The sequence below is a fragment of the Dendrobates tinctorius genome, unplaced genomic scaffold, assembly GCF_039654945.1.
Source record: "Dendrobates tinctorius isolate UK_male_01 unplaced genomic scaffold, ASM3965494v1 ptg000003l, whole genome shotgun sequence".
Classification (NCBI taxonomy): domain Eukaryota; kingdom Metazoa; phylum Chordata; class Amphibia; order Anura; family Dendrobatidae; genus Dendrobates; species Dendrobates tinctorius.
This window is the reverse complement of record NW_027361671.1, coordinates 56,877,834-56,892,107: the sequence shown is the minus strand read 5'-3', so window position 1 is coordinate 56,892,107 and position 14,274 is coordinate 56,877,834. Positions and strand designations below refer to the sequence as shown.

The window sequence follows — 14,274 nt, the reverse complement described above, 5'->3', positions numbered from 1 at the left end:
AAACATCTGCCCCAGCCACCCCAGAAAAGGCGCATCTATAAGATGCGCCTTTTCTTGCACTTAGCCTCTCTGTTCCCATTGCCTTTAGCAGTGGCTCATGGGTTAATAATAATGGGTTAATGTCACCTTGCTATTGAAAGGTGACATTAAGCTGGGTTAATAATGGAGAGGTGTCAATAAGACACCTATCCATTATTAATCCTATAATAGTAAAGGGTTAAAAAGAGACACACATTAATTAAAAATTCTTTTAATTAAATAATCAAAGTTTTTGACCAAATTTAGTATTCTGCTAATCCAACAGAATCCCTTGTTGTCCTGTAAAAAAAAAAATAAAAAATAAAAAAACAACAATATCTATAACTTTCCGTCGTTCAGTCAGGTCCCCCACTGCAATCTATCATAATGGGCTAACTAGTTTACAACAGGGACCGGTGCTAATGCTACCGGCCCTGCTGTAAACCACTGCGGAACATAACAACCCTGCCGGCATCACTGCATGTCCTCCCATCCCCCCACACCAACTTACTCACTGCTCCAGGCCATACTGTGAGTTCTGTCTGCTGCCGGCTCCATGCTGTGTGCCTCTTGCTTCCTGCCTGCTCTCTGCAAGCTTCCTGGTTGTCTGCATAGGGGGATGGCGCTGGCACTCTCTGGTTCTTATGGAATCTGTGTGCACCTGCCTAATGTGCTCCTGGCCAATCACAAAGAGGCCGCTAGTATTTCGGGCAGGTTCACCCAGTGGAAGCTGCCTGAGCTATGCCTTTACTCAGTTAGTGTCTTACTGCTGAGTTGCCACGTCCTGTCCTGTGTTTCGCCTTCTCTGGAGGTTTGATTCCTAGTCCTGTATCTTGTACCTGTCTGTCTACCCTCCAGGAGGCAGAATATCCTGGTCTCTGAGTCCTTGTTCCTAGCCATGTCTTGTACCTGTCCGTCTGCCCTCCAGGAGGCAGAATATCCTGGTCCTTGTGCTATTGCTTCTTGCCTTGTCTTGTACTGGTCCCTGTGTCTTTGTTCCTGTACCTTGTCTCGTACCATTGCCTTGTCTGAACTCAGTCCTACCTCTGTCTCTCAGTCTCCTTGTCTATGGCTCCTTTCCCTGCTGTGTCTTTCCTTGTGTCCTCTTGCGGCTCTGTTTGTGCTTCGCACTCTTGCAGCTCTGCCTGTGCTCCGCACTCTGGCGGCTCTGCCTGCTCCGTACTCTTGCGGCTCTGTTTATGCTCCACACTCTCACGGCTCTGCCTGCTCTGTTCTCTTGTGACTCTGCTTGTGCTCCACAATCATGTGGCTCTGCCTGCTCCATACTCTTGTGGGTCTTCCTATGCTCTGCACTCTTGCGGCTCTGCCTGCTCCGTACTCTTGCGGCGCTGCTTGTGCTCCGCATTCTTGCGGCTCTGCTTATGCTCCGCACTCTTGTGGCTCTGCCTGCTCCGTACTCTTGCAGCTCTGCCTGTGCTCCACATTCTTGCGGCTCTGCCGATGCTCCACACTTCTGCGGTTCTGCTTTGATCTGCTTTGTTCTGCTTCTGCTGCTGCGGAACCTCTTGCTGCTCACTGCAGCTCCTCTCTGCAGCCTTGCAGTTCTTCTCCAGTGTGAACAGGTCCAAACCAGTTCCTTCATACCCATCCTTCCCGTACCAGTACCTGCACCTCTTGTGCTCCTGTGTGAACAAGTCCTATTCCATACACCACTCCTTCCTGCTCGAGTCCCTGTGCCTTCCCAGTCAGCTGTGCCCACCTGCTAGTGTCTTAGCCATGCTCACCTGTCAGTGTCTCAGCGATGCTCACTTGGCAGTGTCTCAGCCGTGCCCACCTGCCAGTGTCTCAGCCGTGCCCGCCTGCCTGTGTCTCAGCTGTGTTCGCCTGCCTGTGTCTCAGCCATGCCTGCCATGCTCACCTGCATGTCTGCTAGTCGTGCCTGTCGTCTGCACCTGTTCTAGCATTCTGTTCCCCAGTGGGATCAGCAGCCACAGCCAGACACCACCCTGGAGTGGCACCTGGCAGCTACCTGCCACGGGACCTGGCAGCTACCTGCAGCTCAAGCCTGACCTCACCATTAGAGGCTCCAAAGAAGACCAAGGTAGCTGCATTAGTTATACCCCTTCCAGGGTAGTCTGGTTTGAGGCACAGTGGGTCCACATTCCTCTCGCTCACGCCAAGCTGCCAAGGCATGTGCGTGACACAATGAATGAAATCATGTCTGCACAGGCGCCCCGGCTGACCGGAGATGAACTAATAAGCATGGGAAAGTTTCTGAACTTTTTCCCATGCTGTCAGTTCACCTCTGGCCAGCCGGGGACTCTGCGCAGCCTCAGTGACATCAGCGGTATTCAGTAGGCTGCGCAGAGTCCATGGCTGACCTGAGGTGAACTTAGGAGCGTGGGAAAAAGTTCAGAAACTTTCCCACGCTTATTAGTTCATCTCCAGTCAGACATGATTTCATTTATTCTGTAGTGGTTTACAGCGGGGCCGGTAGCATTAGCACCGGTCCCTGTTGTAAACTAGTTAACCCCTTGTGATGGATTGCAGCAGGGGACCTGACTGAACAGTGGAGAGGTATGGATATTGTTGGTTTTTTATTTTTTGATTTTTTTACAGGATAACAAGGGATTCTGTCTGATTGGCAGAATAATAAATTTGGTCAAAAACTTTGTGTGATTATTTCATTAAAAGAATTTTTAATTAATATGTGTGTGTCTTTTTTAATCCTTTACTACTATGGGGTTAATAATAATTATTGACACCTCTCCATTATTAACCAGGCTTAATGTCACCTTTCAATAGCAAGGTGACATTAACCCATTATTATTAACCCATGAGCCACTGCTAAAGGCAATGGGAATAGAGAGGCTAAGTGCCAGAAAAGGCGCATCATATAGATGCGCCTTTTCTGGGGTGGCTGGGGGCAGATTTTTTTAGCCAGGGGGGCCAAAAACAATGGTCCCTCTCTAGGCTATTAATATCTGCCCTCACTCACTGGCTTTCTCTCTATGGCGGAGAAATTACAGTGGGAGCCCATACATTTTTTTCAAGGCATTTAACCTTTAATTTAACACCTACATGTCCAAAATTTTACACACATACCCTAATCTAATTATTAGTCAAAGACATATAACAAACTAAAAGAAATGAAATGGTTTACTGTAAGTAAATCCATGTGTCATTTCATGTCAGGTTTTGTAATCATTTTACAGAAGCCGGCAACTGATTTAGCGGCTATTATGCTATATAGGACTCTATGAAATATAAATCTATATATATACTGTATATATGTCCACGATTCCAAAGGAAAAAAGAAGGCAGCACCGCTAGTACTGCTGAATCTATGTGCCACAGGTGTAATGAACAATTGCAGGCTATACCTCAAGATTCCGGGTGCTCCTCCAGAAAAAACATCATGATGAATTCCATTGAAGAAAGAAAATGGATAGCACTCACCAATCTTTAAAAAGTTCCATACTTTATTCAGAAGTGATTAAAACATCATGGCCGTGAGAGTGAGGACAGGAGTGTACGGTTGCAGGTGCTGACGATGGCGCAAAACGGCTGTCGTCAGCACCTGCAACCGCACACTCCTGTCCTCACTCTCCAGGCCATCATGTTTTAATCGCTACTGAATAAAGTATGGAACTTTTTAAGGATCGGTGAGTGCTATCCATTTTCTTTTTTCAATGGGATATATATATGTGTCTCAATGACATGTGTATATTTATATATATATATATATGTATTCTATGTGTCTATATCTATTCTTTCTATTCTTTATTAAACATGTCAGTGTGATTTTACTGTATCGCAAAATGAATTGCCAGCTTTTGTTAAAGGACACCGGTGTGTATTTCTCGCAAGTCAAACGTCTGGTCCATGTGAAATCCGATTTTTTCTCGCACCCATAGACTTGCATTGGGAAGTCTCAGCCAAGAAACGCTGACAATCACAGCATGCTGCGATTTCACTCGCATGTGACGCGCCCCAGAGGCTGTGGGATACTCGACCCCGGGCCCGTTAACTTCCATGGGAAATGTCACAGTGGCAGTGACCCGGTCCATGGCCTCAAGCGGTCATGTAAAAGGGGTAGAATTGAATGGGGAATAAGTTTATATAGTGATTCGTGACTCCACCTGTGGTTTCTGGTCAGATTGACCAGCGCTGCAGTGTTGCTTCTCTGGGATAGATGTTGGGTGCAGCTAAGATGTTGAAGCCCTCCACAGGTAGAGCAGGAGTCCCAGGGCAGAAGAGATGAGTGGTAGATGTTGAGGTGATGTAGAAGGGAAGATGAAGCAGTGCTGGATGAGTGGCGCAGAAAGAATGTGGAGGACACAGTGGCATGTAGTTCAATGGGCTTTACTCACAGTTCTGCTGTACACACAGATGCCCGCTTCAGTGCTGCGTCCTCCAGGTGAGATGTCCAGCCAACTTCCAGATAAGATGAAATACACCTTTCCAGCTTTCCCAGTCAGTATGTACCTTTCTTGGCCGTCTCCAAGCAATATGCTGCTCTTCCGCCTTACTGCCACTCCAGCACTTCACAGTTATCGTTCTGGGCCAGCAGCTGTGAATCCTGTTCAGACAACGCCTCACCGCTTCTGTGACTCTATATAGCCACCTTTCCAGTTGGACTAACTGTGGTAGGGGCGATGGTCCGTAAAGTAACCAAACCTATTGGCTTGCTAGTGGCACCCAAAGGAATGCAATCTAGGCTAGGGGCCATTCCCTTTGTGACCAGTTTCTGCCTCCACCTGACCTGTAGTCAGCATGGATAAGGGACCCACGGGGAGTTCGCTCCAGCCGTGTCCCAGAAGAACCTTCTTTCCTAGGGAGCTTCCCTTGTAATCCACCCCGTCCAGCAGCCTCTAAGCAGTAGAGCTGCTGCAGACACGTCCTTCTCTTTTCCTCCCTCTGAGGGATCTGATCTCACTTTCTATCCTGCTCCCGCTCTAAGCTACACTCCACTCATCTCCCAGCACTCTTCGTGTTCCAAGGAGGGGGCCATAAAGGGTGCTCTGCTACACTACTAGTGTGTGTGGGGTGTGGGTGTTGGAATCTGGTCGGTTGCACTCCCCTTACCTGGTTGTGGAGTACCACACCTCTGTGTAAGGTGCAGTACCTCTGTGGCGACTGGACCCTCACGGGTGCCACACATGTCTAAAACGACCGAGAAAAAAATCGGATCATGAGAGCTGCCACATAGATTAACATTGTTCCGAGTGCTATGTGATTTTTTCTCGCATAGCACTCGTCCGTATTTCTCGCTAGTGTGACTCCGGCCTAACAATCAAACTTGCACACCACCAGCAGACTTGCCTAAAATATTGGCTACAAGACTAACCCAAAATCATCTCACCTTTCCCAATATAAACTACACCAAATTTAACATAGATGCATCCTTACATAACAAGCTGGCAAATAAAATAGAAATGACTGGGACAGAATTGACACATGGGCCATTGTGTTTAGAAGTCCAATAATGGTGAAGTTAATTTTACCAGTTCCTGCTGTATGTACAAGCAAAAATGTAAGAATGATAATAAGGTGCAAGCTACTAGACTCCGACTAATACAGGATCTAAGGGATCTAGTTAAAAAAAAGCTGGACTCTTGTATCACACATTTACAAGACTTTTCAGCCCCTAAAACTAATGTCAAAGCCTGTTTCTGCTTGCTGACAGCCCAAATTTTTCAAAGCTATCATGTTAGTCATATCCAAGTGATTCTGAGACTTTCTTTTCACGACACATTGTACTACATGACCTTAGTTAATTTAGGTCACTATGATTTGGGTTTATTTCTGAAAATATTTACAATTTTACAAAATTGTGAAAAATTTGTAATATTCAAACTCTGAATTTTTATGCCCTTGTAAACAGTCATACTGTTAGGGTTGGCAGAACGCACTAAATGAAATATAATAAAGCTCGTTCGCAACCCAGGTTTCACCATGCAGATATGTAAAACTGCATCTAATGGGAACAATGGTGAACTAAAGACAGTGAGCAAACTCCAAAATAGGACTGCATTAACTCCATGCAGTATGAACAGAACACAACACTCAGCAGTTAGCTTCATAGAGAGGTAAAGCTAAAGGGTTGCGCTTGCTCTGTAACTGAGCCATGCCAATTGCACACGTTGCTGAAACAGAAGCTGAGACACAAGAAAAATGAAGAACTGATGCTAACTACAAACCCTGCAGACTTCACAGGGAAGCACAGCTCTATGGTTGGAACGTGCTCTGTACGTCCACTGTGCTAACAGCACACATGTGGGAAACAGGTGATAAGCCAAGCGGATACAAAAAGCCCTAACTGGCTAAAACTCAGAAGAAAACTAAACACACTCACATGCATACAGAGTGGTAGCATATCCACTCACACACCAATCATAAATGATACTAGCACACAGGCATGCACCCTTGCAGGTCCTTGACTGTGGACCAATCTGAAGCTGCCACATCATCAGAGCAGCTGACGTCCGACCACCAATGAGAAGACGACACATCACGGACATGCTCAGTGGGGTAAAATCTGGACTTAGGCTCCAGAGTACAATGCTGCATGTGTATACCAGTAGTCACCAAAGGCTTAGCTGGAGAGCCAGCAGTAACTACACGTGCAGCACGAGCTTGGGCAAGGCGCTGGGTCCGGAGTCTGTGTTGAGCAGTCATCCCAGCGACCAACCCTGAACGGGAGACCGCTGCACCAGACCAGGCTTGGGATCTGTTCCATGCAGTGGGAGAATCCCTGCACCTAACACATACCACCAAAAAATAATATTCACCACGTTTTTACTTTACATCAACATCATTCTTGAAATAACTTTTTGTTAGTGTGTTAAATTGCTAATAGTTCAGAAGCAAATTTTTCATTTTTTTCCATAAAATTTACAAAACATATCTTTTTAGGAACCACTTCACATTCACATTTGAAGTGACTTTGAGGGGCATGTATGTCAGAAGACCCACAAACAAGATCTGTCTTTAAAAATCTGCAGCCCTTATTATATTTAAAATTACATTCAGTAAGTTTGTTAACCCATTAGATGCTTCGAAGGAAGTAATGCAATTACATTATTTTTTTTTTTACTAAATTGTTGCGTTACCCCCATTTTTTTATTTTCACAATGGGAAAAGCAGAAAATGGACACAAGAATTTGTTGTGCAATTTCTCCTGAGTACACTGATACCCCAAATGTGGCTACTGTTTGGGCGCATGGCAGGGCTTGGAAGGGAAGGAGCGCTCTTTGATTTTTGGATATTAGATGGGGGATAATGTCAAAATTTGAAAATACCCCTTCAAAGACCTCTTACACAGACCCATGATCAGATGATGGGCATTCAAGTGCATGCACTTAACTTCATATAAATATGTTTATGGAGTAAACAATCAAGCATTTCTTTGTAGCTAGCATCTTTTATTCGGAAAGTAAAATCATTATTTATTGACAGCACATGATCCAATGTAAACAGGATTATGCCGCCAAGAATAATGAAACTGAATGTGAGTCAATGATAGCACTAACAATCATTCACATGCAGCGCCAGTGATTGATTCATGCAAATGGTACTGTACGAGTAAAACTTGCTGTATAGTCGACCGGCGCTTGTTTCTCTGTATCAGCAAACCCCAGCATTTGGAATCTTGCTCCGACAGATACAAATCATACAGAATAAGCAGCACTTCAGACTTGTACAGTGACATTATAATCCCCCCAATGTGTTATGTTTCAACCTATGAGAACAATCTTTTTAAGTATGCAGTCCCAAAACTCAGTAACACAAAGCATGCCACAGACACTAAGAATAATACTACTAATACTAATACCTACTCGTTATAGTATCTAGCCATATTGATGGCTGCCGGACTCCGTTTTTCATCCAAGAAATAGGAATAATCCATGTATGACTGTAGAAAAAAAAAAGTGCTCACTACACTTTGAATATTATTTTAGGAAAAATATAGAACATTTGCATTAGTACAAAAATGATGCAGGTTAAATGTATTGGACTTTCTGAACTAAGTATAAGGGTTGCTTAGTTGGTTATTTTAGGTCTGCAGCATTCAGAATAGCAGGGGGCACGCACAGGATATCAGAGTCCTGGTACGATGATGATATCATGTCGCTCTGCCTGGGTTGGGATGCTGACTATGCCAGCGGACTCCCCAGGATCCACGGTTAGGTGAAAATATATAGCATTTTTTTTATTTTTTGCTGCGCTATTGCTTTTTTTGTAGGTGAACTCATTATTACTTTATGTGCAGGAGACACAGGGGCCATTATTACTGTATGTGGGGATTTAGAGGCCAATATAACTAAACAGTATATGCAGGAGCTCAAGAGGCATTATTATTATATGGGGGGGACTCAAGGGGGGTTATTGGGCGTTATTACTCTATATGAGGGTCACAGGGGGTATTATAACAATACAAGCAGGAACCTGTTGGGACTCTATTACATTATGTGGGGTGAACTCTGGGGCTAACATTACTATACATGGGGAAACTCAGGGGGCATTATTACATTATTACATTACTATACATGGGGAGACTCAGGGGGCTTTATTACATTACTATACATGGGGAGACTCAGAGGCATTATTACATTACTATAAATGGGGAGACTCAGAGGCATTATTACATTACTATACATGGGGAGACTCAGGGAGCATTATTACATTACTATAAATGGGGAGACTCAGAGGCATTATTACATTATTATACATGGGGAGACTCAGGGGGCATTATTACATTACTATACATGGGGAGACTCAGGGGGCATTATTACATTACTATAAATGGGGAGACTCAGAGGCATTATTACATTATTACATTACTATACATGGGGAGACTCAGGGGGCATTATTACATTACTATACATGGGGAGACTCAGGGGGCTTTATTACATTACTATACATGGGGAGACACAGGGGGTATTATTACATTACTATAAATGGGGAGACTCAGAGGCATTATTACATTACTATACATGGGGAGACTCAGGGGGCATTATTACATTACTATACATGGGGAGACTCAGAGGCATTATTACAATACTTTACTATACATGGGGAGACTCAGAGGCATTATTACATTACTATACATGGGGATACTCAGGGGGCATTAATACATTATTACATTACTATACATGGGGAGACTCAGAGGCATTATTACATTACTATACATGGGGATACTCAGGGGGCATTAATACATTATTACATTACTATACATGGGGAGACTCAGAGGCATTATTACATTACTATACATGGGGATACTCAGGGGGCATTAATACATTATTACATTACTATACATGGGGAGACTCAGAGGCATTATTACATTACTATACATTGGGATACTCAGGGGGCATTAATACATTATTACATTACTATACATGGGGAGACTCAGAGGCATTATTACATTACTATACATGGGGATACTCAGGGGGCATTAATACATTATTACATTACTATACATGGGGAGACTCAGAGGCATTATTACATTACTATACATGGGGATACTCAGGGGGCATTAATACATTATTACATTACTATACATGGGGAGACTCAGAGGCATTATTACATTATTACATTACTATACATGGGGAGACTCAGGGGGCATTATTACATTACTATACATGGGGAGACTCAGGGGGCTTTATTACATTACTATACATGGGGAGACTCAGGGGGTATTATTACATTACTATAAATGGGGAGATTCAGAGGCATTATTACATTACTATACATGGGGATACTCAGGGGGCATTATTACGTTACTATACATGGGGAGACTAAGAGGCATTACTACATTAGCCGGCCGCTTCCTCATGATGCATATTGGTGCTGGAAATGGGGTCATTTGTGCCTGTGGAACTTTTTGCGTTACCATTGTGAACCTGAATTCGGTCATTATTTTTGGGCGCACATGCGCCGTTGGAAGAGGCGCATTTGACGTTTAATACCGGAAGTCGGTCATTATTCCTGGGCGCACACGCGCCGCTGAAGAGGCGCACATGATTCTTAATACCGGAAGTCGGCGGCTTTTGCATAAGCTGCACCGGAAGTCGGTCATCACTCTTGGGCGCACACGCGCCGCTGGTGAGGCGCGTATTACTTCTAGTGCCGGAAGTCGGTCATTGTCTCTGGGCGCACACGTGCCGCTGGAGAGGCGCTCATGATTTTTAATACCGGAAGTCGGCGGCTTTTGTATAGGCTGCACTGGAGGCGGAGCAATGCTCGTGATGTCCTCCCTTTGGCGTGCGTTCCACGACCGGAAATGGCATGAGCAATGGCGCCTGTCAGGGATTTATGGATGCGATATTCAAGGTAATTAAATCCTTTGACAGATGTTACCAATTAGATGTGACTGCTTATGAGGTCATCTATAAATATGCCCTCCTCCCTCCATTTCCCGTGGACAGCATAGGGAGTGGAAGTTTTCCTCTTATCATCAGCACTATGGCACTTTACAAGTTTAGTCCCCGGATGATTGTACTTGGATGAAACACGTCGGGACATCGCCTCAGGGAAAGTGCAGGGCATGTGTTGTTAGGGTCAGCTGTGGGCTGCCCTTGTTAGGGCAGGAGTCTGGGGTTTGAGCCAAAATTAGGTGTTAGGGATGTGACAGGGTATTGTCTTCCCCTATTGCATCCTCCAGTTGGATTGAACAGAGGATCCTCCCGGACTCCTGACCCATCCATCCATTGGGTGAGATTGTTCCTCTTTTATTATTATTATTCTCACCTGACTGTCAATTTTTGGTCCTTGGTGACCTTTTTTGCTAAAAATTGCATTATTCTTCTATATATATATGCAAAAGGGTTATGGCATTTATGGGAAAAGTGATCTCAACTGCTGTACCCTATAGATGTTCTTGCACACCCATATAGAGATCTTTGGGTGACCATCTACATTTCTATATTCAGGTTTGGCTTTTTCTCTTCTTTAAGTGAAGGCCTATATGCTTGACAAGCAGCTGTATGCTGCTTTTTATTTTCACAGGGTGACACATGATTAGTACTTTTAATTGACTGATTAAAGCTTATATTTTATATTTCACCTATTGCTTTATACTGCATTACTACATTACTATAAATGGGGAGACTCAGAGGCATTATTACATTACTTTACTATACATGGGGAGACTCAGAGGCATTATTACATTACTATACATGGGGATACTCAGGGGGCATTATTACATTATTACATTACTATACATGGGGAGACTCAGGGGGCATTATTACATTACTATAAATGGGAAGACTCAGAGGCATTATTACATTACTATACATGGGGAGACTCAGGGGGCATTATTACATTACTATAAATGGGGAGACTCAGAGGCATTATTACATTACTATACATGGGGATACTGAGGGGGCATTATTACATTACTATACATGGAGAGACTCAGTGGGCTTTATTACATTACTATACATGGGGAGACTCAGAAGCATTATTACATTATTACATTACTATACATGGGGAGACTCAGGGAGCATTATTACATTACTATAAATGGGGAGACTCAGAGGCATTATTACATTATTATACATGGGGAGACTCAGGGGGCATTATTACATTACTATACATGGGGAGACTCAGGGGGCATTATTACATTACTATAAATGGGGAGACTCAGAGGCATTATTACATTATTACATTACTATACATGGGGAGACTCAGGGGGCATTATTACATTACTATACATGGGGAGACTCAGGGGGCTTTATTACATTACTATACATGGGGAGACACAGGGGGTATTATTACATTACTATAAATGGGGAGACTCAGAGGCATTATTACATTACTATACATGGGGAGACTCAGGGGGCATTATTACATTACTATACATGGGGAGACTCAGAGGCATTATTACAATACTTTACTATACATGGGGAGACTCAGAGGCATTATTACATTACTATACATGGGGATACTCAGGGGGCATTAATACATTATTACATTACTATACATGGGGAGACTCAGAGGCATTATTACATTACTATACATGGGGATACTCAGGGGGCATTAATACATTATTACATTACTATACATGGGGAGACTCAGAGGCATTATTACATTACTATACATGGGGATACTCAGGGGGCATTAATACATTATTACATTACTATACATGGGGAGACTCAGAGGCATTATTACATTACTATACATGGGGATACTCAGGGGGCATTAATACATTATTACATTACTATACATGGGGAGACTCAGAGGCATTATTACATTACTATACATGGGGATACTCAGGGGGCATTAATACATTATTACATTACTATACATGGGGAGACTCAGAGGCATTATTACATTACTATACATGGGGATACTCAGGGGGCATTAATACATTATTACATTACTATACATGGGGAGACTCAGAGGCATTATTACATTATTACATTACTATACATGGGGAGACTCAGGGGGCATTATTACATTACTATACATGGGGAGACTCAGGGGGCTTTATTACATTACTATACATGGGGAGACTCAGGGGGTATTATTACATTACTATAAATGGGGAGATTCAGAGGCATTATTACATTACTATACATGGGGATACTCAGGGGGTATTATTACATTACTATACATGAGAAGACTCAGGGGGCATTATTACGTTACTATACATGGGGAGACTAAGAGGCATTACTACATTAGCCGGCCGCTTCCTCATGATGCATATTGGTGCTGGAAATGGGGTCATTTGTGCCTGTGGAACTTTTTGCGTTACCATTGTGAACCTGAATTCGGTCATTATTTTTGGGCGCACATGCGCCGTTGGAAGAGGCGCATTTGACGTTTAATACCGGAAGTCGGTCATTATTCCTGGGCGCACATGATTCTTAATACCGGAAGTCGGCGGCTTTTGCATAAGCTGCACCGGAAGTCGGTCATCACTCTTGGGCGCACACGCGCCGCTGGTGAGGCGCGTATTACTTCTAGTGCCGGAAGTCGGTCATTGTCCCTGGGCGCACACGTGCCGCTGGAGAGGCGCTCATGATTTTTAATACCGGAAGTCGGCGGCTTTTGTATAGGCTGCACTGGAGGCGGAGCAATGCTCGTGATGTCCTCCCTTTGGCGTGCGTTCCACGACCGGAAATGGCATGAGCAATGGCGCCTGTCAGGGATTTATGGATGCGATATTCAAGGTAATTAAATCCTTTGACAGATGTTACCAATTAGATGTGACTGCTTATGAGGTCATCTATAAATATGCCCTCCTCCCTCCACTTCCCGTGGACAGCATAGGGAGTGGAAGTTTTCCTCTTATCATCAGCACTATGGCACTTTACAAGTTTAGTCCCCGGATGATTGTACTTGGATGAAACGCGTCGGGACATCGCCTCAGGGAAAGTGCAGGGCATGTGTTGTTAGGGTCAGCTGTGGGCTGCCCTTGTTAGGGCAGGAGTCTGGGGTTTGAGCCAAAATTAGGTGTTAGGGATGTGACAGGGTATTGTCTTCCCCTATTGCATCCTCCAGTTGGATTGAACAGAGGATCCTCCCGGACTCCTGACCCATCCATCCATTGGGTGAGATTGTTCCTCTTTTATTATTATTATTCTCACCTGACTGTCAATTTTTGGTCCTTGGTGACCTTTTTTGCTAAAAATTGCATTATTCTTCTATATATATATGCAAAAGGATTATGGCATTTATGGGAAAAGTGATCTCAACTGCTGTACCCTATAGATGTTCTTGCACACCCATATAGAGATCTTTGGGTGACCATCTACATTTCTATATTCAGGTTTGGCTTTTTCTCTTCTTTAAGTGAAGGCCTATATGCTTGACAAGCAGCTGTATGCTGCTTTTTATTTTCACAGGGTGACACATGATTAGTACTTTTAATTGACTGATTAAAGCTTATATTTTATATTTCACCTATTGCTTTATACTGCATTACTACATTACTATAAATGGGGAGACTCAGAGGCATTATTACATTACTTTACTATACATGGGGAGACTCAGAGGCATTATTACATTACTATACATGGGGATACTCAGGGGGCATTATTACATTATTACATTACTATACATGGGGAGACTCAGGGGGCATTATTACATTACTATAAATGGGAAGACTCAGAGGCATTATTACATTACTATACATGGGGAGAATCAGGGGGCATTATTACATTACTATGCATGGGGAGACTCAGAGGCATTATTACATTATTACATTACTATACATTGGGAGACTCAGAGGCATTATTACATTATTACATCACTTTACTATACATGGGGAGACTCAGAAGCATTATT

The 14,274-nt window shown here is 43.5% G+C and overlaps 1 protein-coding gene across 3 annotated transcripts in view; it reads right to left on the bottom strand.

Annotated features, from left to right (window-relative positions):
* The window catches only part of LVRN (laeverin), a 225,498-nt gene that overhangs the window by 74,198 nt on the left and 137,026 nt on the right, over positions 1 to 14,274 (bottom strand). For all 3 annotated transcript variants that reach the window (XR_012221962.1, XM_073553307.1, XM_073553353.1), the window contains exon 11: positions 7,821 to 7,897. Coding sequence is in view for 2 of the 3 variants with exons in the window: in XM_073553307.1 (XP_073409408.1) it covers positions 7,821 to 7,897 (77 nt within the window). In the remaining variant the exon portion in view is untranslated. The remainder of the gene's footprint in view (positions 1 to 7,820; positions 7,898 to 14,274) is intronic.